At 36.0% G+C, this 24,322-nt stretch overlaps 1 protein-coding gene across 1 annotated transcript; it reads right to left on the reverse strand.

The window, feature by feature from the left end:
• Positions 1 to 30: 30 nt before the first annotated feature.
• On the reverse strand, positions 31 to 4,051 carry LOC140760217 (exocyst complex component EXO70A1-like). Its single transcript, XM_073097077.1, has 2 exons — positions 1,393 to 4,051; positions 31 to 381 (listed from the first exon to the last, which is right to left on the reverse strand). The coding sequence occupies exon 1, from the start codon at positions 3,693 to 3,695 to the stop codon at positions 1,686 to 1,688; it is 2,010 nt and encodes a 669-aa protein (XP_072953178.1). The 5' UTR covers positions 3,696 to 4,051; the 3' UTR covers positions 31 to 381; positions 1,393 to 1,685.
• Between the last annotated feature and the right edge of the window lie 20,271 nt (positions 4,052 to 24,322).

Below are 24,322 nucleotides of genomic sequence, written 5' to 3' on the forward strand. Positions count from 1 at the left end.
TTATCGAGATAGAATGACTAATAGAAAATTCTCTCTCCAGAAAAAGGATCTCAGTTATCCATCCGTCAGATGGATTTTCTACATTGTAGATGGCTAGGTGCATGAAACCTTATAGTTAGTGTGAGAACATATAATAACACAGTCTAGCACATGAGGCTTGTGGGATTTGAGGAGGTGTGATGTGTGCAACCTTATCCTTATTTCCGAGGAGGTTGCTTTCAAATAGATGAATACATTTCAAAATTCATAAATGTGAAACCTTCAACAAAAAGGTTCATGCGACACATGCCAAAATAATCAGCTTTCGCTGTACTTGTGTATCCACTATCCACATCAGTGGTACTTACCATTTATTGGATGATCACAATTTTCAGCAACATCCTGTAAAAAAAAAAGATGGGTAGGACTAAGAGTCAATGGATATGGAAAGGGAAGTAAGGTAGAAGGGGAGAACTACTAGTACTAGGTAGGAAATTAGTATGAATGGTAGTTAAAACTTATTGGATAAACCCCTTTTGGTAGATTTATGTTTTGGTCCAATATTCTCAAGAAAAAAAAATAGTAAAAGAGATAAAAGAAAATTGTGAAAGTTTTACCTCCCGTATCTTGGTTTAACGTATAAAGAATAATGTGCAAGTTGTATTAATCTGGTCCTCCATAAGAAACTTTATTATTTAGCCCTAACATATAAGAATGGACATAGAGAAGTGAAGTTTATGCTGATACATCTATGTAGAGAGAAAAGAGGTGCTCAATTCTAACACAAACAAAAGGTCTTTCCCTTGATGATTGTATTTTACTTCTCCAGTACCTTAAGTAATATTCCTATCCAATATAGCTTCGAAATTTTGCACTTTTCTTCAACTGGCTATCTCCTAAGGATCAGTTCGGGATGGGCACCTGGAATATTCTACATGTCCACAAGCCACATGACCTATTTGATGTTGTACAAATCATTTAAGCTAATAAAAAGGTAAGAGAAACACTTAAAGATGCAATTATGAATCAAATTACAAATTAGCAATAAGAAAGAATGCAGTCACCACTTTGTGTTAAGGACAAGAGAGCTATTGAAATTGTTAGTGAAAAAGTACACAAATTTATTCTAGCTATGTCAGTTGATAGCAGTTTCAGAACTTCATTTTCACAACAAATAATTGCTTCTTAGTAAAGCTACACATTGATGAACAAAACAACAAAGAGATAATGCAAAAGCTCCATATGTACCTATATATAGGAGCTTTATATATATATAATATATATATATCTAAGATCACCTAACACATGTTGTATTTTCCATCCTAAAAGCCTCTACAATGAAAGAGTGTGGGAAAGGAGCTATCAAAATAAGAGGGAAAAAGATGGCTTGTAGGAGGGGAAGTTGGCCTGTACCAGATATGCTGATGAAACAACCCATCATCCTTATCAATAGCATCCCCTCTTAGAGAAGCCTATGCACATGTTGCAATCGTTCCTAGGATCTGAGAGTCTGTGACTTGAGTCCAGTATAGTAGTTCTCATATCCGCTAGCCCAAAATAAAGAAACATTTGAAACGATTTTGAAGGCCAATAACCCATGCCACCTCTTGAATATCTGTATATTGCATAATCCCAAAATTTTAGCATCAATTTTGGATTGACAGTGCCCCCATGGAAATGCCCAGTTAACCTGTGGAAAGGTTCAGTCACACCACTGTTGGAGCTGAACGATACGGGCTCGACAGCACACCATTCACTGTTCCATTTGAGTGCCTAACCGTGAAGCTCGTAGACTTATTGGGTCTATGCTGAAAGAGTGATTCAAGCATCTTCTCCAAGTTATCTGGTGTATACTTAGCATACTTGCTTGCACTAGCATCCTGCTCCACCAGAGGTCCATAATTTTGCATATAGCTTCGGTATACTGGCACGATCGCCTGTACCACTAGATGGCATGTCTTTTCCCTCAAATCCTTATCCGATACAACCCAATTTGACTGCTTTTGATACATCTCATCAAAGGACGCATTGAATGCCTTCAGCCGTTTCTTCACCAAGTCACGCGCTGTGGCCCTTCCCCCAGAGAATAAGATTAGGCCTTCTCTACTGAGCAAAGAAGGGAGCTTTCCCCAGCTCTCCCTCAACAGAACAGCAGTGTAGTAGTCCTTGTACTGCTCATGCTCCTTCAACCAGGCATCTCCCAACAATTCACCAAGCTTTGTCCCTTTCAACTGTTTGAAGAAATGCCAATGTGTGTTCATCATGAAAAGGTACGAAAGAGTAACATCCTCGTAGCCCTTTGACCAAGCCTCGAAGTTGGCCTCGACGGCATCAATTATCTTCAAGATTGCATCCGTCAACACCCTCTCCTGAAACCTCTCCTTCTTCCAGCTCCGGTGAATGATTAAGACTTGGGTCAGCACAGGCCGGTAGTCCTCGCCAAGGAGCCGGTTGCAGTACTCCGTGATAAAGCTGACTAGCCTAGGGACACCGCCATTGGCCGGTGGCGGCGAATGCCTCTGGAGCTCCACCTGCACAAGAAGCTCCGCAAATATCTCGCACGCACCGTCAACAACCCTTTTGATCAGGTCCCGCGTGCTGCTCTGGATCTCGGCGCACGCCTTCCCGCCAAAGAGGCGGTTGAAGTCCAATCTCAGTTTGTTCAATGAGTTGAAGATGTCCAAGAGGCGCAGAAGCTTGATGGGGTCCTTCTTGGCGTCCGCAACCGTCCGCCCAAACCGGAGGAAGGCAAGTATCCCTGCCTGGGCCGCAACCTCAGCGAAGCACGCAGCACCAGTTTCCGCCGGCCCCACGCGCTCGAACACCTCGAGGCATAGTTTGTACTCGGCCTCGAAGAGGTGCTTGACGGCGAACTCGAGGTGGCGGCCCCACCGCTCGACGTAAGGACCGAGCCTCTGTGCATCATCGCAGACTTCCTCAAGGTAATCGAGCCCGAGGGCGCCGAGGCTGGCGTGGACGTTGGAGACACGGACGTCGACATAGGCGGCGACACACCGATCCAGGCGGCCGTTGGCAGCCATGCGATCAAGAATCGCCGAGAGCTTGTGGACGACGGCGACGGGCAGCGGGGATGGCGCGATCGCGACTACATCGGAATCGGATTGCATGGGCAGAGGGGTGGAGTGGTCGGCGAGAAGCCGGCGGAACTCGGATTCGATCTTATCGAGCGCGGCGGAGAGGAGGCCGCCATCGAGAGGGTAGGTCGAGTTCTTGAGAGCGGAGAGGGACTGGTTGAGCTGCGAGAGGAAGCGAGGGTCGGCGAGGGAGTTGTCCGCGAGGTACTCCACGATATCCTCCAACCACTGGACGGCGAGGGCGCAGTTGTCGGAGAGGAACCGTAGCGCCTCCTCGAGCCGCGTGACGAGCGCGAGGTACGCGGCGAGATCTCCACCGGGATCGGAGAGGAGAGGCCTCTCGAGGCCGTGGACGGCATCGAACACCTTGAGTACCGCGGCGGCGGGGCCGACGGCGCGGTCGATGTGGCCCCCGACGGCCGCCAGTGCGGCGGAGTCAGCACGGATCGGGCGGACCGCCGCCTCCAACGACGGTAGCCGCTGCTGGATCTCGTCCAGCCTAGGGCCGGCGCGGGCGATTGCGGATCCCAGCGCGCGAGACTTCTCCAACCCCACGCGAAGAGATCGCCGCGCCGCCATGAGGCTGGAGAGGGCGAGATCCTCCTCTTCTTCTCGGTCCATCACCAAGAGCCGAAAGTCGAAACCCTAAGCAGTGGAGAGAAGAAGGCTCTTCTTGAGGAGAAGGAAGCTGGAAGGGATAGGGGAAGCGGAATGGTGGATAGGGGGACGGATAAAGAGGTTCTTATTCGGGGATAAGTCCGGAGGGGGTTGGGAAGCAAGGGCGGATAAACTAATGTTGACCGGAGAGAGATTACTTAGAGAGCTTTACAAGCTTTATAGGCCGAGATTTGGTAGGAAAGAAAAAAAACTGAGAGCTTTTGGAGAAATCTATAGAGAGAACGAGTGGGAAAAAAAAAAGGGGGAAGTGGGAGAAAGGGAAGTGGAATACAGATGCGAGAGGTGGAAAGTTTTGAGAGAGAGAGAGAGAGAGAGAAGACTATAAGAGAGTTTTGTTTATTTAATATTTGGGAAGTGAGAAAAAAGGAGAGGGAGATTAAAAAGCTCCGAGTATCCAGAATTATATAAAGAAATTTTTAAATAACACCCTATATGTTAGTGATTTTATGATTAATACCTAAATTTTTTTTTTTTTTCATATAACTCGGCCTGTATATCAACAATAGCTAGCTTTGTTTGCTCCTTAAATAATCTCTTGAGTTTATCAAAAACTACTTATATTTTATCTTTATTATTTTTCACACCTTACCCAATATTTATTAGAAAAATCTTTAATAAAATTATAATTTACACACTATATTTTTACTATTTATAAAACTTAATTTATAAATAATAAAAATATCTGAACTATAATTATATTATAAAGCAGGATGTTATATACAAATATAATAGAACTTGCACTACAATGCTTTGTTAAAAATGGAAGAAAGTCAAGCAGTTTATTGGAAGTGGTTGGTGACTGAATCTGGAAAGTTAATATTTGGTCTTTAAATAATTCTTACAACATTCTCAGAGAGAAAGAGATTGTATTTAATTACTACCTCAATATTTAAGCAGTACAAAAATAGAAGCTTTTATTCTTTTTCTTGTCTACCAGGTGATTGAGTTTCTTAGAAGCTACAATTGCCACATTCATAATGTAAGATATTGAAGTGAGATATATGGATTAAATATTAAGTGTCAAAATCAACTAAGTGAGACCTCTAATTCAGGGCTCACATGAAAGCTAAGTATCTAAATCTTATGTGGTCCGAAAATAAAAACCCTGGGATAAGTAATCGTGCTGCTGATTGCCTTGCAAATTAAGGTAAGCTCAGAGATTTCCTACTATCTATTTGAGCATTATCCGTCTCTTTCGTCGTAATTATCTCTAATAATAATAATAACACTCGACATGTTCTATAATTAGAGTAATAAATTTTATTTGAAATAATTACATAAGGTGATTAGTAAAGTATGCGCAAAATATTCCTTAAGAAGATCTTATCCGTCTCACCTATCCTAAGCAATTATCCTTAGAATAAGTTGATACTTTATCCTAATCCCTTCGGATAAAGTTGGTATACCGAAGGTGGAAACATATCGTCATTAGTGATGGGTGAGAAGTCCCAATCCGGACGGTTTGCTTAGCTTTAATTTATCTCGTGGGTTGATCTGGGCCGTCCGATCTCGATCCCGGTCTAGGGTTAGGCCCACCTATAATCTTGTAGCAAATCCGAGAAGCATTGAAGGACTTAGAGGAGAGAGGAGAGAGGGGGATGGGGCCCATTGGGCCCCATTTTCTTATTGGTCCTCAGGGGATCACAATGAGTACTTAGTTTTGTTGTTTATAGATTTTATTCTCTGTCAACATGCTAGAGATGCATGTGAGATCACATGAGAAAATTGGAAAAATTACATTTCACACCCTATATTTTGTGAATTTATTTAGGGTTCACCATCCTACTTCCCGAGGCTGCCGACCAACACCGAAAGTTAATTGTGGGTAAAATTACTATTGTGTATGCTTAAACTTAACTATCGATGGTGGTCGAGAGTCGACGGTCGAGAGTCGACGGTCGAGAGTTAAGGGTCGAGGGTCGAGAGTTAAGGGTCGAGGGTCGAGAGTTGAGACTATATTGTAACGATTGGATTTTTCTATCATTTATCTCCCTGTGGTGGTCGAGAGTTAAGGGTCGAGGGTTGGTCAAGGGTCAATCGAGGGTCAAGGGTTGAGAGTCGAGACTATATTGTAATGGTTGGATTTTTCCATCCAAAACCAAGAGTGGCTCATTAGCACAGATACTTTTCTGCCATGAATTAATACCTCGGATAAACTTTACTATTACAATATCTAATAGCATAGGGAATATTTATGATTTTTAAAAATCTAGTTCATATTTTAGTTTTACCTTAATTAAAGAAATCATAGTTGAGGATATTAAGATCATTTTATACTTATAGTTAATTTAATTTATCTACAGAGTAAAACTAATGTTAGAGTGTTCTTTTAACACCTCAGGGAGGATTGAATTATAAATAGTGAAATTTGCATATAACACCTTATTTTTTTTAAAAATTGTAGTTTACACTCTATATTTTTATTATATATACAAATTGTGTGCTATGATTTAGCGAATATGTGCATAAAACATCCTACCGTTAAATCAGTCAGTTAAACTTAATCAAATCTCTGAATTAAGTTACCCAAGTCAGAATAAGGATATTTTAGTTATTTTATAAATAAAAATATCTCTACTTAATGGAATATTCTTACGGTGTTAGTACAAATCTATCTAACTCAGGGTATTTTCTGTACATATTCACTAAATTATAAGAGTTTAATTTGTAAATAGTTATAAAGCATGGTGTTATACATAAATTTCTCTTACCATGCAGTGTACTGGCCAGCTGTATAATAATAATAAATTATCGGGTGCTTTCATAAATTTTTTTATAGGACTAAAGTTACCAAATATTATTAAAAAAGTTCAACTTAGTCCTACCAATTCTTATAATCACGTCGACATCCCTCTTCCTCTTCGTGATCTTAAAAAGGAAAAAAAAAGAATAGAAAAGAAAAAAGAGTTGGTAACATCCCATGCCCCATTGGTGATAGTTAGGAAATCGTAGTCGAGATTGTTTGCTATATAATTTGGGACAAAATCTATATCTTGTCAATTGATCATGACCGTTTCATGGCGATTGGACCGTCGTGATTGTTCACCTGTCGCAAATTTTGGCACATTTAGAGCGTGTCGTAGTAAATCCATCAAGGTTTGAAGCATTAGATTTTTTTTTTAATTTTTTTTTAATTGTTTTGTTTTGAATCAAGGCCAGTAATTTTCCTTTCCCGCTAACCCAATCGGCCAGGACTGCCATGAGCTCGCTAAATTCTGGGCAGATCTTAGCTACTGGCTCCGCCGCCGCCATAAGTAACTCACGCCTCTCATCACGTATGACCAACCCACAGCCGCCTTGGTAGTCATCATCGTTGTCGGCGCCATCTGTATTGACCTTAAGCCAACCTTCTGAAGGTGCCTCCCATTTGGCCACCCGCCTTGTCCTCGCCGAGCTACTTCCATGGCCGTGCTCCTTTCACCACGAAACACTCTACCATTGCACACCTTCCAAATTTTCCATATACACGAGACTCTCAGAGCTTTGATCTCTTCATTCCTCTTCCCATCTTTACTCCACTCCGTTAGAATCCATTGCTTATCTAACTTGACCATCAAGGACTCACCCTCATCCATGCCAACATCTATCTCAGCCCATACTTCTCTGGCGAACCTGCACCCAAACAACCAATGAGATATATAGTCTCTTGAAAGACTCCACACAGACCACAAGCCTCATCTGGGCCACGTCTGATGCCATGCAGAAACGACTCCAAAAGGTTTTCCAAATGAAGAGGCGAATTCTTGGTGCAATCTCTAGCTTCCACAAAGCCGCCCATCTCGGCCAATTGTCCACCCTTGACCTCCTCAGGTAGTTATAGATGGATCCAGTTCTTGCTTCACCGTCCTCCTCCGGCACCCATTAGACCCAAAGGTCTTCAAGCTCTCTGCCTTCATGCATCATAACATAGATTTTGAACACTAAATCCTCACAAAAGGTCTCTCTCTCAAAGCTTCTCCTCCTTCCTTCCTCTCTCTGATTGAAGCATTAGATGGACACACTTGAACAGAAATGGGCCATCTATGAAACAAAAGAAAACAGCATGGAGGGATTCTGCAATTTAATTGTATTTGATTTTTTTAGTTTAATATATAAAATTAAGTGTATATATTTTTTTTTATATAGTTCGATACATATTTCTCTATAATGGAGTGCACAAAATTTATATACCCGAAGCATATTACAATTTATTATTACAGAGCTTTTATAATTTACTTATAGTTTACTTTTTAATTTATAAAATTAATTTTTTTAAAAAATTTAAGTATATATATTTTCTATAGTCGATACATTATACATGCACGACGCACATTAGATTCCATTTTTGCCGATCAAAAAATAAAATCCAACCTGAAATTAGTGTAAATACACTTCTTTATCTTATTTTCTAATGCATTATGTTAGATCATATAGTATATAATTATGCAATTGGATTGATATTGGATTAGGAATTGTTAGATTTTTGTATTGATAATTTGTATATAAAATAAACCGAAATGGATATATTTAATATACTTTTTAAAAGCATGATTAACACGTCAAAACCAATATGAATACAACTTTATGTCACAAAATGAGCACTTAATTTTAGAACTATATAACTCAATATTAAATTCCATTATAGCTGAAATTATGAGCAGGTGTTGTTTCCAGTAAAATTAGGTTTTAATATTTGAGAAAAATAGAATATTTTTATATCTAGTAAACTTTATTTTTCAAAAATAGTCTTTCATTATTTTTTTAAAGTATTTTCAAAAGTAAAAGAAAAAGAAAAAAAATCTAGTGGAATATTTTCCATTGATATCTTTCCTTTATCTATCAATGGTTAATTTAGGATATATTTTGAGAACCGATAATTTCATTTTCATTCTGTGATATACTATTATTTTTCACGGTGACCTCCTAAACTCTTTTTTGATATATAATGACCCACTGAACAATAAAAAATACCTCACTCTTTAGACATCGTAGACGGAATCAGGAAAATGACCAAATTGCCCCTCTTTTTTGGTTAGTATAAAATTCTCTGTTAAGTTGCACGTGCATACGAGGGTTAAATGTCATATTTTTATTATCATGTAATTATCATATAATAATTTACGAATGAAAATAGTTAATAAAAACCTAACAAAAGGGATGAGGTGAGATATTTTTAATAGTTCAAAAGGTTGTTATGTACCAAAAGATAATTTATGAGGTAAATATGAAAAATAGTGATAGTTTAAGGGGCGGAATTTGAAAAAAGGAATTACCCCTTTCGAGAATAGAGCCCATAAATGCTAGAATAAGCCCAACTAGGTTTCTAAGCCCATGGCCTGCTAGGAATTATGGCAATTTTAGATAGAGGTATTTCTAAAATGAGACCCTTATTCTAGGAATAACTATTTTTATATTCACTTGTATTATGGAATAAGGATATGCTAATTATCTTTGATGTGTTATAAAGTGAAAGAAAAGATAGAGAAAAAGATCGTTTATCTTTTTTGAAATTACGACAAATATTTTTTAATTTGATACAAAATAGATAGGTATTAAGAGTAAATTGATAATTAGGTTAATGTGTGATGTAAGATATAATTTTAATAATTAGTATTTCTAAAATTTGATTTTTACGTGTTATTATTTAATAAAAGATTGTATTCTAAAGTCACAAAAAAATGGTAGGGGTAAAAGAATAATTTTATCTTTTTATCCAAGGAGTATTAATGAAAAAAAAGGTTTTTAATAAATTATTTAATAAATTTGTATTCTAAATAGGGTTGTCAAAATAATCGAGCCTGCTCGAGCTCGGTTCGATAATGCCCGATCAAGCTCGGCTCGAAAATAGGCTGAGCCGAGCTTAATCATTAAAGCTAGGCTTGAAATTAAATTCGAGCCGAGCCAGCTCGATCGAGTCGGCTCGATAAGACTCGAATATATATATATATATATAATATGAGTAATATCAAACTAATATGAACCATCAGATCAAAACCCTTTCATCCATTCAGAATTTCAGCCATTATTTTCTGACACATTTATCTTTATTATTTGTAATTCATATTTTCGTTGCTTGTAGTTTTTTGACACAATTATTTTTGTTACTTGTAATTTATATTTTGGTTGCTTGTGGTTTTCTAACCCATTTATCTTTATTGTTTGTAATTTATATTTTGTTAATATTTATATCTTTATAGTTGAATTAAGTTTTATTTCAAGCTTGATTCAAGCCTAAATTAATTCAAGCTTGCTCAAGCTCAAAAATAGTTTGAAATTAATAAGGCTTGAAATTGCTAATTGAATAGCTCGTTTAAGCTCGAAATTGGCTCTGATTGAAATTATTTCAAATTCAAACTTGAAAATTAATTTCAATCCAAGCTTGATTAGAGCCAAGCTCGATCAAGCTCCGCTAGTTTACACTCCTAATTCTAAAGTCACAAAAACATGGTAGGGGTAAAAGAATAATTTTATCTTTTTATATCCAAGGAGTATTAATGAAAAAAAAAATTAAGGTTTTTAAAATGTAACGGCCCAAATTTAGGGGTGAGAATGGAAATTAAACCATTAAATTTGATTGTGGCTAATTGATGGCACAAATTCCACTGCCAACAACCCTAATTCTCGATCTCCATCTGAATCTCATCTTAATCTACTAAGAGATTCTCTGACATCGTAGCCGTGGATATCATCATTAATTACCATCCGACCAATTAATTAACCTGCCTTGCACGGCACAACATGCATATAGTGCGTTACCACATGGAATTCATGTGTATATAATAATAATAATAATAATAATAATAAGGGAAATTTAAAGATAATAAATTTAATGATTAAAATGTCCTTCTTTCTTATAGTTTAGAGCCTAAAATATTTATATTGGATAAAGAATTAAATAGTTTTAAAATAATTTTAAATTATTTATACAAAGAGAGGTGTAATCGTAAAAAAATATATATATAAATTATAATATTTTGAAATATTTTATATCATTAATCCGTAGCCATTGCCTCCCACATAAGAGATTTACTCGTGGGAATGGCATAATCGTTGTTTTGCGTAATTCGAGGGTCGTTTTTGGTGTAAGACTATAAATATAGTGGCCCTTAAAATGACCCTCTATTTAATGCAGTTCAATTAACATAGTGAAATTTTAAGACTATAAATGAAGCACAGACGAGCTATTTATTTAATGAATTATATGAGTTATAAAGAAGTTTTTTTTCGTTACACGAGTTAAGATAATAAATATTTAAGTCTTCTATACTCATGTTCATACAAAGTATTATAAATTACACTACATATATTTTTTGTACACGAATTAATCGAGTTAGGCGGGTCAAATAATTTACAAAACCCTCAAATGATACCTCTCCCTTATCAATGCCACCTCTAGTAGTCCCACCAATACCCGTCTCACCACGTCTCGTTCAAATCTTGGCTATGTTTTCTTTTTGTGTATTATAAACATATATTTTTTATATGTTATAAACAGGCTAAATGAGGTAAATTAAAAAACACGAACATAATCTATTTAGTAATCGAGTTGGGCGGGTTAAACGATTCACAAAACCCTCAAATGATACTTCTCCCCCATCCTCCCAGATGCCATCTCTAGTAGTCCCACCGAGACCCATCTCACCACATCTTGGTCAAATCTTAGCTATGTTTTCTTTTTGTGTATTATAAATAAATATTATTTATGTTATAAATAGGCTAAATATGGTAAATTAAAAAACACGAACACGATCCATTTAGTAATCGAATTGGGCGAGTTATATTGGCGGTAACAATCTGATTCCAAATAGTTATAAAAAACCTGATCATGCTAACATAGAACTCAGGAGGATACAATAGCATAGGATTATTAGGGTGTCGAGGCTCAATGACAATTTGTAATCTTAGAAGCATCCTACATAGAACTCATGCTAACATTGCTTTCCTCTCAAAAAATAAATGCCTGATCAATAAGGCTCTCTTAAGAATCATCATGTTGTCAGCTCTTGGGGCCTGAATGACATACTTTTTAACTCATTTGAAATAAAGACACCTTAAGTAAATATTTTGGAAGCTAGCCATTAATGCTTCATTTTTGCCCTTATCCATGGTATTTCCCCTAGCCATGACTGGGTCATCACCGGGGGTCTATGGTGACCCTCACCATGCTGACAACTCCCTCCTCTAGCATTGTATCTCCTTCTACTAAAATGTTCACTGTAGACACAACTTTCACTTGGTCGACTAGAAGATTGAGCCTCAACCTGGTTCAAGATGGCCATTCTCCACATTCAAATGCTTGTGTTGTAGATCGCAATCGGCATTCAAGCTTGGAGAGAACCCATTAATGTTAGACGAATGGCTCTCCTTAGTTGCTCCCACCCTCTCCCAAGTTGACCTAGCCTATGCCTTCTCCATGCATCGTTTGGTGTACTTGGAAGATTAGGAACGCTAGAGTGTTAGGTTTTTAGTGTTGACAATTGTGTACAAAATATGCTAAGTATTTTTATACATATATATGAGTATTTATATAAGTCTTGAAAGTATTTAGATTGAAGAATTGCAAGATCAAAGGAGAAAGGTTTCGGTGTTCGAACGCACTCTCAGGAGTTCACACATAGAGAGAATACGTTCAAGCCGTTCGAATGTGAGCATAGGCGTTCACACATATAGAAAATGTGTTTGGGCTGTTCGAACGCGTGTATAGGAGTCCGCACATACATAGAATATTTTCTGCCGTTCGAACACACCCTGCATATGTTCACAACACATTCACATATACAGAGGAGTGTATTTGTGCGTTCGAACTCAACCAGTTAAAATCTTAGCGTTCATCTTTGCTTTTATTTTCTAATATTTCTTCCGCTTTTACTTAAGTAAAAGAGTAATATCATTACCTAAAATTTAGATAGATACTTACGTCTAAGTATTTTTCAATTTGATGCAGGGACAAAGTGATTTACTTGTCGAGCTTCAGCAAGAGGATGATTAGTGGGAGCGAGTGCACTTCCCTTATGTTGCATGGCTGCCAAGTGGCATAGCAGGACTCGAGTGCTTCAGCTACCGGGGGCCTACGTTGCTTGTCATGTTTTTTTTCCGGCCATATTCAATTAATATCTCGGGTGGAATTTTTTAATGCCGCCGGATGAATAGGTTGGCAAATTAATTGGCATTTATTATTCCATCATGCAATGACAACCAAAATCTCTTAATAATTTACATTTACCCCCCCTTGTCTACTAGTAGTAGTTCTTCGTCTTCACTTTTTAACAGTTTCCGCAAACATTGGGGACCAGATTGCAAATATAAATAAATTATCTTTTTTTTACTGATTTTTACTAATCACACCCTATATTTTATCTATTTTATAATTCATATTGCATCTTTCAGAATTTTATAATCCAACCCATATTTTTTTACCTATAATTTTAAGTTAACTAACCTCAACTAACTACCTGTCTTCCCCACCTACCTCCTCTTCCTTCTCCTTCTGTTTTTAGAAGAAAAAATTAGGTATATATTATAACAGATTAATTTTCTAGCAATTATAAGTAAAAATAGGGAGTTGGGTTATAAATTTTTCAAAAATAAAGTGTGAATTATAAAATAATAAAAGATAGGGTGTGATATGTAAAAATTACTTTATTTTATTTAAAGCGTCGGACAAGAAGTAATCGTTCGTTAGGCTTCTTACCTTTTTCCTCTTTGTTTGTAGTTTTCTGAACCCTCCTCTCCTCCTCCTCCTCCTACTTCTCTCATTCCTCACTCAATCATTTGTTCATCTTTCCCTCCTCTCTCTCTCTCTTGCTCTTTTCTATGACTACTTAACTACGTTAATTGCCGCCACATTATTCTCTATCTCTCTATCTCCTGTTCTAAATAATCCTGTCATGGGCTCCGAGATCGGCCTCTTCGTCGACGAATTGCCGTCGTTGGCGCCGATAAGGACGGCGGGGATCGTAGCCCTGCGCGTCGAAGATCCCCCGGTTGCCACCGAGATCGACGACGAATGCGCGACGCCTAAGTCCGACGAGCACAAACTCAAGCCGAGCGTCGAGTGCCCGCCGGCCCCGAGAAAACCTCGGCCGGCGAAGAGGAAGTTCCCAACCCCTTCCCGGCGTTTCCGTCGAGTCCCCGCCGATCTTAGATCGGTTTTCCATGCCCTTCCTCCTCCTCCTCCTCCTCCTCGTCGAAAGAGAATTCGACTAGGTTTGAGCTGATGTTTGTAAGCTAGATTATATTTTTGGAAGTTAAGAGTTGTTTTGTATTCTCTACGTGCGTGCATGGTGGTATATGAATAAGATCAAATGCAACCTTTTCCTCTTCTCTCCATGGAAAATTATTATTATTATTATTATTATTACTATTATTATTATTATTATATATAGAGAGAGAGAGAGAGAAAGAGAGAGTTCATAGTTTTTTTTTCTGATTAAAATGTTAGTGTTGATTCTCGTACTTCTTAGTATATATATTGGATAAAAAAAGGGGCTTCTAACTCTCTATAAATCGATTATAAATTGAACATAAAATTCTTTCATATTGGTATATATGGTTCAAAGGGAGGCAGATCAGAATTAATGCCAGCTCCTTCATTCTCATGTTTGTTTCGTTTTTCTTTTCGCCTTCCTTTGTGAACTGTTCATGATCTTGATCCAGTTTTAATTCTAGTGGGGTCTCCTCTGGGTGTACTCCATTCCCATATGCTATAATTTTGCCAAGTAGATGACAGAGAGAGAGAGAGAGAGAGAGAGAGAGAGAGAGAGAGAGAGAGAGATTCTTGTGGACAAATCAATTCAAGGCAGCTTCCGTCGCTTAGAAGGACAACTGATCAGAAAAGAACAAGTTGTGTGATAATTATTTGCATATGAAGAAGACTTTGGAGATTACTGGTGAAGTTGAAACGTGGAAGAGAGAGAGAGAGAGAGAGAGAGAGAGAGAGAGGAAACAACTTAAGTAGTGAGGTACTAATTATACTGTAAACTCATTAGTGGAAACTAGTACTATATAGGTAGAGAATGAGAAAATGATATGTTAATCCAGGTTGAGTGCTGATCATAGTTAAAAGGCCTCTAAATAGTGATTAATGATATTTATATGACATGAATTGGAGCCTTCACATCCTTTGCATAAATGCAGGTAAAAAGTTATTTTTTGTACAATAGAACTCAACATAATTCTTTTACTAAAGCTTCATGCAATTAAATTCAAGTAAATAAGACAATGATCATGACATTTCTATGAAGGTCCCTTTTCCAGCACAGCCACAGTACTCAGTAGTATTGAAGTAAGTTGTTTGTTCCTCTTGCAATAAAATGCCATATTTGTACCTTGCAAGTGCTTCTTTGTTCATCATCTTGTGACCACTACTAAAGTTAAAAGGTAGGTTTGAATCCAAAAGTGGTCCATAGAATCACAATTCTTTTTAAGAAAACTATCATACATTTTAGTTTTAATGCCTCAAAAATATCTTTGAGTTTTTAAGAGTATAATTACTTCTTCTTTTTTCCTCTCATTTACATGATCCATAAATCAAAACAAAAGTAACCCATATGAAAGAGATGGGTTTTGATTAAATAGTTGAAATTCCACTCAAAATTTAGATTACATAACTTTAATTGAGGAATTTTAGTTTAAGTAGGAGAAAAGATCAAGCATAATTGAAGTAAAATTTATTTGCAAGAAAATCTTACTACAATCCTAAATATATTCTAGTTATTCTTTCTAATAATGGATGAGATTATAATCAAACTTTAATTTAATTGAGATAAAATGTTCTTTCAACTTAAGCTAAAATTCCTTTTTTAAACTAAATCTCCAGCACTCAGTCGATACTAATAGTTGATTTCCTATATCTTAACACGATATGGTATTTTTGGGATAGATCGAATAAAACCGTCTTTAAATTTTGAGACTAAATTAATCAGTTAGACAAGTAATATATAAATATATATATATATATAATGACAATTTTAACAAAAAAAATCTCATTTCAGCAATTTCTAGGTTTCTATTTAATCAGAGAAAATGTCTCTTTGGTTAAGAAAAAAGAAAAAAGAAAATTTAAGAACCATGCACAAGAAGCCAATTGAAGAATTGATAGGTCTAAGGTACACAGAAACAAATTAGATTTGGAACCTTTCAAGTACAATGGCAGCATACTGTAACGTAGAAGATAAGTGTAGTTAACAGTAATTATCTATTTTATTAAGTCAATTATATCTAGTCCTTTTGAACTATTGCTTACTTTTTATTTAGATTCTAGCATTTGTAGACAGAGAATGCTAAATAATAATTTATTCAAAATTTCATCCTCAAAATACCTAAAATTAATTTTATCTTTTTTTAAAATAAAAATATATATAAATAAACCACTAATAAAAGACATATTTTGGAGGTTTTATATAGCTAAGAGAGTTAATATGCCACGAAAAATATTATGCGTTAGAGTTTATATAAAAAAAAAATGAGCAATATAGTTATCTTCTTTCTTTTATATAGTTTCACATCTATCTTATACCTTATATTTCCCAATTTCCTGAGCTATGCTTCTCCAGAATTGTTCAAGAAATGGTTGTGAACTTATGTGTTAATCCATCTGAAGCACATGTGAAAATATTCACATCACATTGTTTCAAGGTCAATTGTAGTATAACATATATATTCTAATCAATGGGAAAGTACTACTGAAAATAAAATATTATGTTTACACTGGCAAACTTAAATCAATCTTGATTTCTTCAAATCACTATTCAAGTCTTTAGTTATAACATGTTGAGTGTATGCTAAGTTAATACAATGCATGATAATTTTCTAAGCATTGTCAAGTAATTAATTACACTTTACACTCTTTTTTTTATCCACATAAAACTCTTAAGTAACTAAGAAAAATATTCATATATACCATTCAACTAAGAAAAAAAGAAGTAACTATTTCGACTATCTGAACTAAAAAATTTAGGAGATTTTATGTGAAAAATGATGCTTATATTTGGTAATTTCCATAGCTATGCTACTCCAAGATTGTTCAAGAAACTTGTGAGTTACTCCTTCTAAAGAACATGTGAAAATATAGTAGATGGAGCATTTTATTTTTATTGAAAATATTCAGTAGATCACATTCAAGGTCAACTGTAGTGTAACATCTATATATTCTAATTAATGGGAAAGTACTACTAAAAATAAAATAGTATGTTTACTTTGACAAGTTTAAATCATCTTGATTTCTTCAAATGACTATTAAAAATTTAATTATATAACATGATGAGTGTATGTTAAGTTAGATTTATATTTATTTGATCCTAAACAAAGTTAAATTGGGAGCACTTAGTAATTTTATAAGCATTGTGAAGTTAGAAGATGAGATTAACATTAGTTAATTAGACTAAACACATTCATTGATCTCTTTCATAAGCAAGTAAAAGAGATAAAATGACTTTTACCTAAATCCATTAAACCTATGTTTAAAAATATCAAACACATCCAACAGTTCTTCAATCTAACTTCCTAAACTATCACTATTTTCTCTTTTGTATTTACCAACTTAGATCTTATAAACTTAAAAAAAAATAAAATATCCTTATAGACCCTCAAATATCCTTATAGACTCTCTCAATTAATAATTTTCTTAGGTCAAGGGAAAAATAATTTAAGAAGTATATGTAAAAATTGGTGATAATTTAGAAGGGCTAAGTATTATTAATCCATTAAAAACTATGGAGAATACCATACAATAGTATTATGATAGTTAGGGTAAAGTAGGATATTTTATCTCCTTTTATCGGCATATTATGACATATCCTTAGGGTATCCCTTTGCAGAAGATCTACAAAATTATTAAACAAGAAATTGATCAAAACTGAAGAAAAACCTAAGTTCACTTTAGAAATTAATAATGTATTCCTATTTGTTATTATTAAAATAAGATATTTATTCTAGTAATAACTAAAAATAATTACATATTTGATATAAAGTGAATGAAAATATGAGAAAAATATCTTTAATTTATATTTAATGGATTTATGATAAATATTTTAGATTGATGAAGATATGTATCGAGAGTAACTTTGTAATAATTTTGATGAATAGTATTTATATTATAAAATAATACTATTATGATATTTTAACTATTATTTTAAAGTAAAGAGTTATATTTTCTAATTAAAAAAGTTATTTCTGAAGTGAACGGGAGCTAATATTTTCCAAGGCCCCGTTCACTTCAGAAATATTTTTTTCTTATTCCAGAATAATAGGTAAACCTTATAATATTCTTACTGAAGAATACAAATACTATTTATCAAAATTATATATTATATGACACACTAATCCGATTACTAATTTACTCTTGCTATCTATCGCATCAATTTATTTTATATCAAATTAAAGAGAATCATCATAATTTCATAAAAAAAACAAAAATAATATTTTTCATCTTTTTTCTTCACTTTATATCATATCAAAGATTTCAGCATTATTTAAGAATACTAGTGAACATAAGAATAATACTATTTGTATTCCAACCCTATCCAATATATGTGGATGAGCAAAGGTTTTCAAAAGGAGGATCTCTAGATCTGGCATATAATACTTGACTATAAGACTAAAAACAGCAAAAGACAAATATTTACAAATAGCTTGTTGAACACATGTGACCTTGTACTAGGGCTACTTTATTTATTCCAAGGCATACAGTAAAAGTACCAATCTCAGGATCCTATGCACACATATATTGAACTACTTTTACTTGTTTCCTTTTGATTAGCTTCCAATTTTATACCTTGCAAGTGCTTTTTGTTCTTCTTCATCATGTGACAATTACTACAAGATTCCACTGCATCTGTAGGCCATGGAGGTGTTTATTGATATGGTGGTAACTTTTGGATCCAAATGGAAGTACAAATGGTACAAATTATGCTGGAAGCTTGCTTGACATCCTATCATGAGCAAAGTATGCAGTGTTACATCTCAGCTCATTTTATGCTGGAATTGGTTGCTAATAGAATGCACAGGAAAAAGGTAGGGAATAGGTTAAAGGAGTCAAAAAGATAGTTGAAGAATGTAATTAGAAAAGGGTTGGGAGAATAATTGTAAAATTTCTTTATGCTTCACCTAAATGTAATTAATTTTCACCAAGTGATTGTTTCTTTCAAATTGGGTTGTACTTGGCCTTTTAGCTTATTACCAGCTAAATATCAAGTTATTATTGTGAAAAAAGTTGGCCTCCAAAAATATGTGTCCCTCGTATGGGTGAAATCTACGTAATTTCCACGTAATCTAATATTTTTACACAATATATAAGATAAAAAATTAATATTTTTATAAATAACTCAAGCAAAAAAAAAAAAACCCCAAAATACCACATGTCACAACCCATGTAACTTATTTTACAATGATAAAAATAAAAAATAAATTGAAAGTAATCCACGCCAGCTTTTCCATAAACTCAGGATCATCTACTAATCTAAAAATTATTCTACTAAAAGGTGATGAATATAAAACTTAGCAATATACCTAGAAATGCACTAACAGTCAATGCAAAATCATGAAACTTTAAAATATATATAATTACGCTAACTAGTAAATAAATATATGCACATACATGACATGAATGCGATGAAACTATAAAGTAAAACATCACTTCAATACTACACTACTCTTAGACTATAGATGATTCACTTATGTGACACCACTTCTTGGCTAATTAGCCCTAGCTGAGCCATAAAGATTATTTTCATATGGTACTGAATCTACCTCGATAATAAAAAATAATAAAATCATAAGCACAAAATTTATGTGACACTAATTAATTAAATAATCTACAAATTTTTGCTATAGGTTTGGATAGGTTCACCTAAGAATTCTTCCATTTATTATTCAAGTAGAATTGACAATAATGATGGTCTAACAAGTTATTAAGAGTTATTCATACAAAAATTATCATGATCACTATTCTCCTAATTATTATCGATCAAAAGTAATTACATATTCACATTTAACTTACTTGATTGAATCATAAAGCATGTTTAATACAATTATCAATTAGAACTATGTTACAATCATCCTCGATGAAGATAATTTTAATTAGTGATGTAGCTCAAGGCAAAACTAAATACAAAACTTTCAAAGGCAAGGTGGATAGCTCTAACTATTGCAATGACCTAAGATTAGGATATGTTGTTTCTATGGAAGTTAGAAATCCATTACAACTAAAATCTCGTCAATCAAATATGTAATCAAAAGATATGATGAAAATACTAACCAAAAAGTCACGGGTTGGCAAGATGAATATGAATGATGGAAAATGGCGATAATGAAAATGAAAAATGGCTGCGATGGATGATATAGCACCTTGAGCAAGTTGGGGGGAGAAAGGGGTTTCTATGTGGAATTGGTCGCTCGACTGAGGAAGAAGAAGTGGGGGAGGTGTAGCCTCAGTTGTGGGTTGAATCTCAGAGTAGGTACCAAGGGGAAGAGAGGAGAAAGGAGAAGGTTGGCTAGGTTGCAGCCCAACCCAACTAATATGGGTTGAGTCGCAACCCAACCCGCGATCAACCTTGGTTGGATTGCAGCCCAACCGATAAATTTGGGCTGGGATGCCTATAGCCCAACCCACCACTTTAGTTAGGTCGCATCCAATCCAAGCTCAAGTTGGGCTAGGCCACAACCAACCTAGTCCACCTCACCCTCTCTCTCTCTCTCTCTCTCTCTCTCTTGATAAAAGACTGAAAAACCCCTAGACACACGTATGTATCTAACCTCTAGGCAATGATATTTCTCGTTCGCTTAAGTAAAAGTCGGAAGAAATATTAAAAACGAAAGTAGAGATGAACGCCAAGATTTTAACGTGGAAAACCCAAACGGGAAAAAACCACGGATCCAAACTCGGATCAAAACCAATCACTATGATAGTAGCAGTTACAAGATTGACTCACAAAACAACCCGTCGATCCAAACGACTTTGTTCCTCTCAGTCTTGATCGCTAGAACCCACGATTCACTGCTTCTTGTGATTGAAGTCCAATCTCAGTAGCCCTCGAGATTGATCTTTCGTCTAGATAGCCCTTAAGACGAAAGATTAAGATTTATAGATGCGAAGGGTCTTGTTTGTTGAAGAACCGATGTAGCCTCCAAAAAGTCTCCTTGAATAATCTTCTTCAACTACCCTAGGTTAGGGCAACACTATCCTTATATATGATCTCCAAGATAGAGCCAAATCTAAGTCATAATCGTACTCACGAAAATCCAATAAATTGCAAACTTCATAGGTGCGTTCGAACGCGGCCCGAGTGCGTTCGAACGGCCTAACTTAATCTCAGGTGCGTTCGAACGGGCCGAAGTGCGTTCTAACGCGACAGCTTGAATTCTTCAGGTTGCGTTCGAACGCGTTTGTGAACGCTGCTCTCGGTCTGTGTGAACGCAGTACCCGCGTTCGAACGCGTTTGTGAACGCGGCTCTCTGTCTGTGTGAACGCAGTGCCCGCGTTCGAACGCGTTTGTGAACGCGGCTCTCTGTCTGTGTGAATGCAGTGCCCGTGTTCGAACACGCTTGTGAACGCGACTCTCTGTTTGTGTGAACGCAGATTTTGCGTTCGAACGCGTTTGTGAACGCGGTGAGAACGCGACGGCTTTTCTCCAATGATCTTGCAATTCTTCACACCAGTGATATTCTAGACTTGTGTAAAGCTCATATACATGAAAAAAATACACTTAGAATATTTTGTACAAAATTGCCAATAAATAAAAAACCTAACATAGCTCTAACTATTGCAATGACCTAAGATTAGGATATGTTGTTTCTATGGAAGTTAGAAATCCATTACAACTAAAATCTCGCCAATCAAATATGTAAATCAAAAGATATGATGAAAATACTAACCAAAAAGTCACGGGTTGGCAAGATGAATATGAATGATGGAAAATGGCGATAATGAAAATGAAAAATGGCTGCGATGGATGATATAGCACCTTGAGCAAGTTGGGGGGAGAAAGGGGTTTCTATGTGGAATTGGTCACTCGACTGAGGAAGAAGAAGTGGGGGAGGTGTAGCCTCAGTTGTGGGTTGAATCTCAGAGTAGGTACCAAGGGGAAGAGAGGAGAAAGGAGAAGGTTGGCTAGGTTGCAGCCCAACCCAACTAATATGGGTTGAGTCGCAACCCAACCCGCGATCAACCTTGGTTGGATCGCAGCCCAACCGATAAATTTGGGCTGGGATGCCTATAGCCCAACCCACCACTTTAGTTAGGTCGCATCCAATCCAAGCTCAAGTTGGGCTAAGCCACAACCAACCTAGTCCACCTCACCCCCTCTCTCTCTCTCTCTCTCTCTCTCTCTCTCTCTCTTGATAAAAGACCAACCAAGAGAGAAAAAGGAGGTAGTTGTCGACAAAAACCACTATCGACAGTCAAGGTCGACACCCACAAGTCGGGGAAGAAGTCACAAGGCATTACCCACCAGAGGTGAAGCCATGACGGTACACCTCGATGGAAGAAGAGCCAATGGCCAATGGAGGAGCAAATTGGCGAGATGCCGAGGGTGATGGCCAAAGAACCAAGCCAAACAAATGAGGAGGCCGAGAGAAGAGTGCAAAGCCCAAGGGTTGGCCAGTCAAGGTGGCCGACAGCAAGGGAATATCTTCTTTTTGGCCGACAATCTTAAAGGTTGCCACTACAACTCACTAAGCTACAAGAGCTCCAAAGGGTGGCACATAACGGTGTCTCTCATGGAAGGGAAGATTCCCAATCAAACGTAGAGAGGAGAAGGTGATGATGAGGGCAAAAATAGAGGGTTTCATCAGCATGGGCACGATAAGAGGAAGCTATCAAGGTTGGTGCAGGAAGACATAAGATTGTCGGTCGGTCGATTTTCTGATAGGATTGAAACACAAAAAAGATAAGGGAAACAATTAACTAAGCCACTATACTAAAAATTAATTTAAAGAGAAGGGACTCACTAGCGATGCAGGCCACTAGGTCAGCGAGCTATGGTGGTGAGAAGGAAAAGGGGAAAACGGCTATGAGGAGGGAAGAAAAGAAGAAAGGGGAAGAAGAAGAAAAGGCACGTGTAGGCACGTGCACTCATTTTTTTTGATTAGTCTCCATATCTACTTGAGATTAGATCTCTGTTGCGCCTCATATAGAGTTTGAATATGAAAATCGTAGATCACGATGTTCCTAACTTAATCGCTCTAGTATCATAATTTATCGAACATTGTATGAATATTTTCTTATTATTTTCTTAAAATTGCATAAATTATAAGCTCCTGCAATTCAAGGACTCAGACTAGTTTTGACTCTGACATAACTTAGACTTGGATTCTTTTAGCCTTTGTTTGAAAAGATCAATGACAAAAGCCACTCTTGAGGTTATTTTTCCTAAGTGTATATAATAAAATAGAGCAAAAGGGTCTTTAAACTTATTGAACAAGTTCATTTCCTTATCTAGTGACTTTTGAGTGGTAACTTCATCTACCTAGGTAGACTTAATGATTATTTGGATGCAAGATGAACTCAGATAAAAGCTTTGGATATTCACTTGTTATCATGTATGGTCCTAAGCATAGCATGTGAACTTCAAAACTATTCCATTAAATAGCATGTTATATTCTTGAGTTCAATGAGATATGAGGTGTTCTTTGGTTCTTGATGTTCATGTGGATTTCATTGATTTTGTGGATCCCTGCATGTTCTTTTTGAGTATCTTATTATGCATGAATTTTGGGCCTAATATGTGTGTATATATATATATATTGGGTCTAACACTTGGGGATTCTTAGTTGTGCATATCACTTATACTTTTATTGAGAAACTCATTTGTTACTGCTTGGATATTCCAGCCCAAAATGGGGGAGTATTCACCAAGCATCTCAAGGGCAACAAGGTCATAACCAATTCTCGACCTTGGGCCTTCGGTTTCGGGCCGAAATCCAAAAGTTGATCTGATCCGATAATCTAACACGGTAACCCAATTTTTAAATAGGTTTAAATTTGGTTTAATTAAGTTCGGATCATAATTGAATCAAGCTATCTAACTCGATTATTAAACGAGTTATATTCATATTTATTATGTTAACTCATTCAACTCATTTATGACATGATCCAAGCCAAAGAAAAAAGAAAGAATAAAGTGTTTCACTGTTGCTAACCTGGAAACACATGAAGAGTGTATAGAAAGTTTTAAAAGGGAGGAAATGATAGAGAAAAGGAATATGGAGTACAAGCAAATGGAAAAGAGAGTACTTCATCTGTTTATTATGTAATTAGAGGCTTGGATTTTGACCCATTTATTACATGGATTACACGAATTGCCCATTTAAATGGTTACAAAATTGAACTTGAATATATTCAACCAATATAAAAAAAGATATAATCACCACCTTTTTTTTATTGTATCTGACCACACTAGAGATTAAATATAAAGATTCTCATTAGACACAAAATTACAGAGGATTGAATAAGTTTTTCAATGTATTTAAAATAATACTGATAGAATTTTATATGACAAAAATATTTATATATTAAATATAGTTGCTATAATCTTCATCATTTAAAATTCGATCAGTATTATTTTAGATGTATTCGAAAATTTATCCTTACACTT

The sequence above is a fragment of the Typha angustifolia genome, chromosome 5 (assembly GCF_048772165.1).
Source record: "Typha angustifolia cultivar Huaian chromosome 5, ASM4877216v1, whole genome shotgun sequence".
Lineage (NCBI taxonomy): Eukaryota > Viridiplantae > Streptophyta > Magnoliopsida > Poales > Typhaceae > Typha > Typha angustifolia.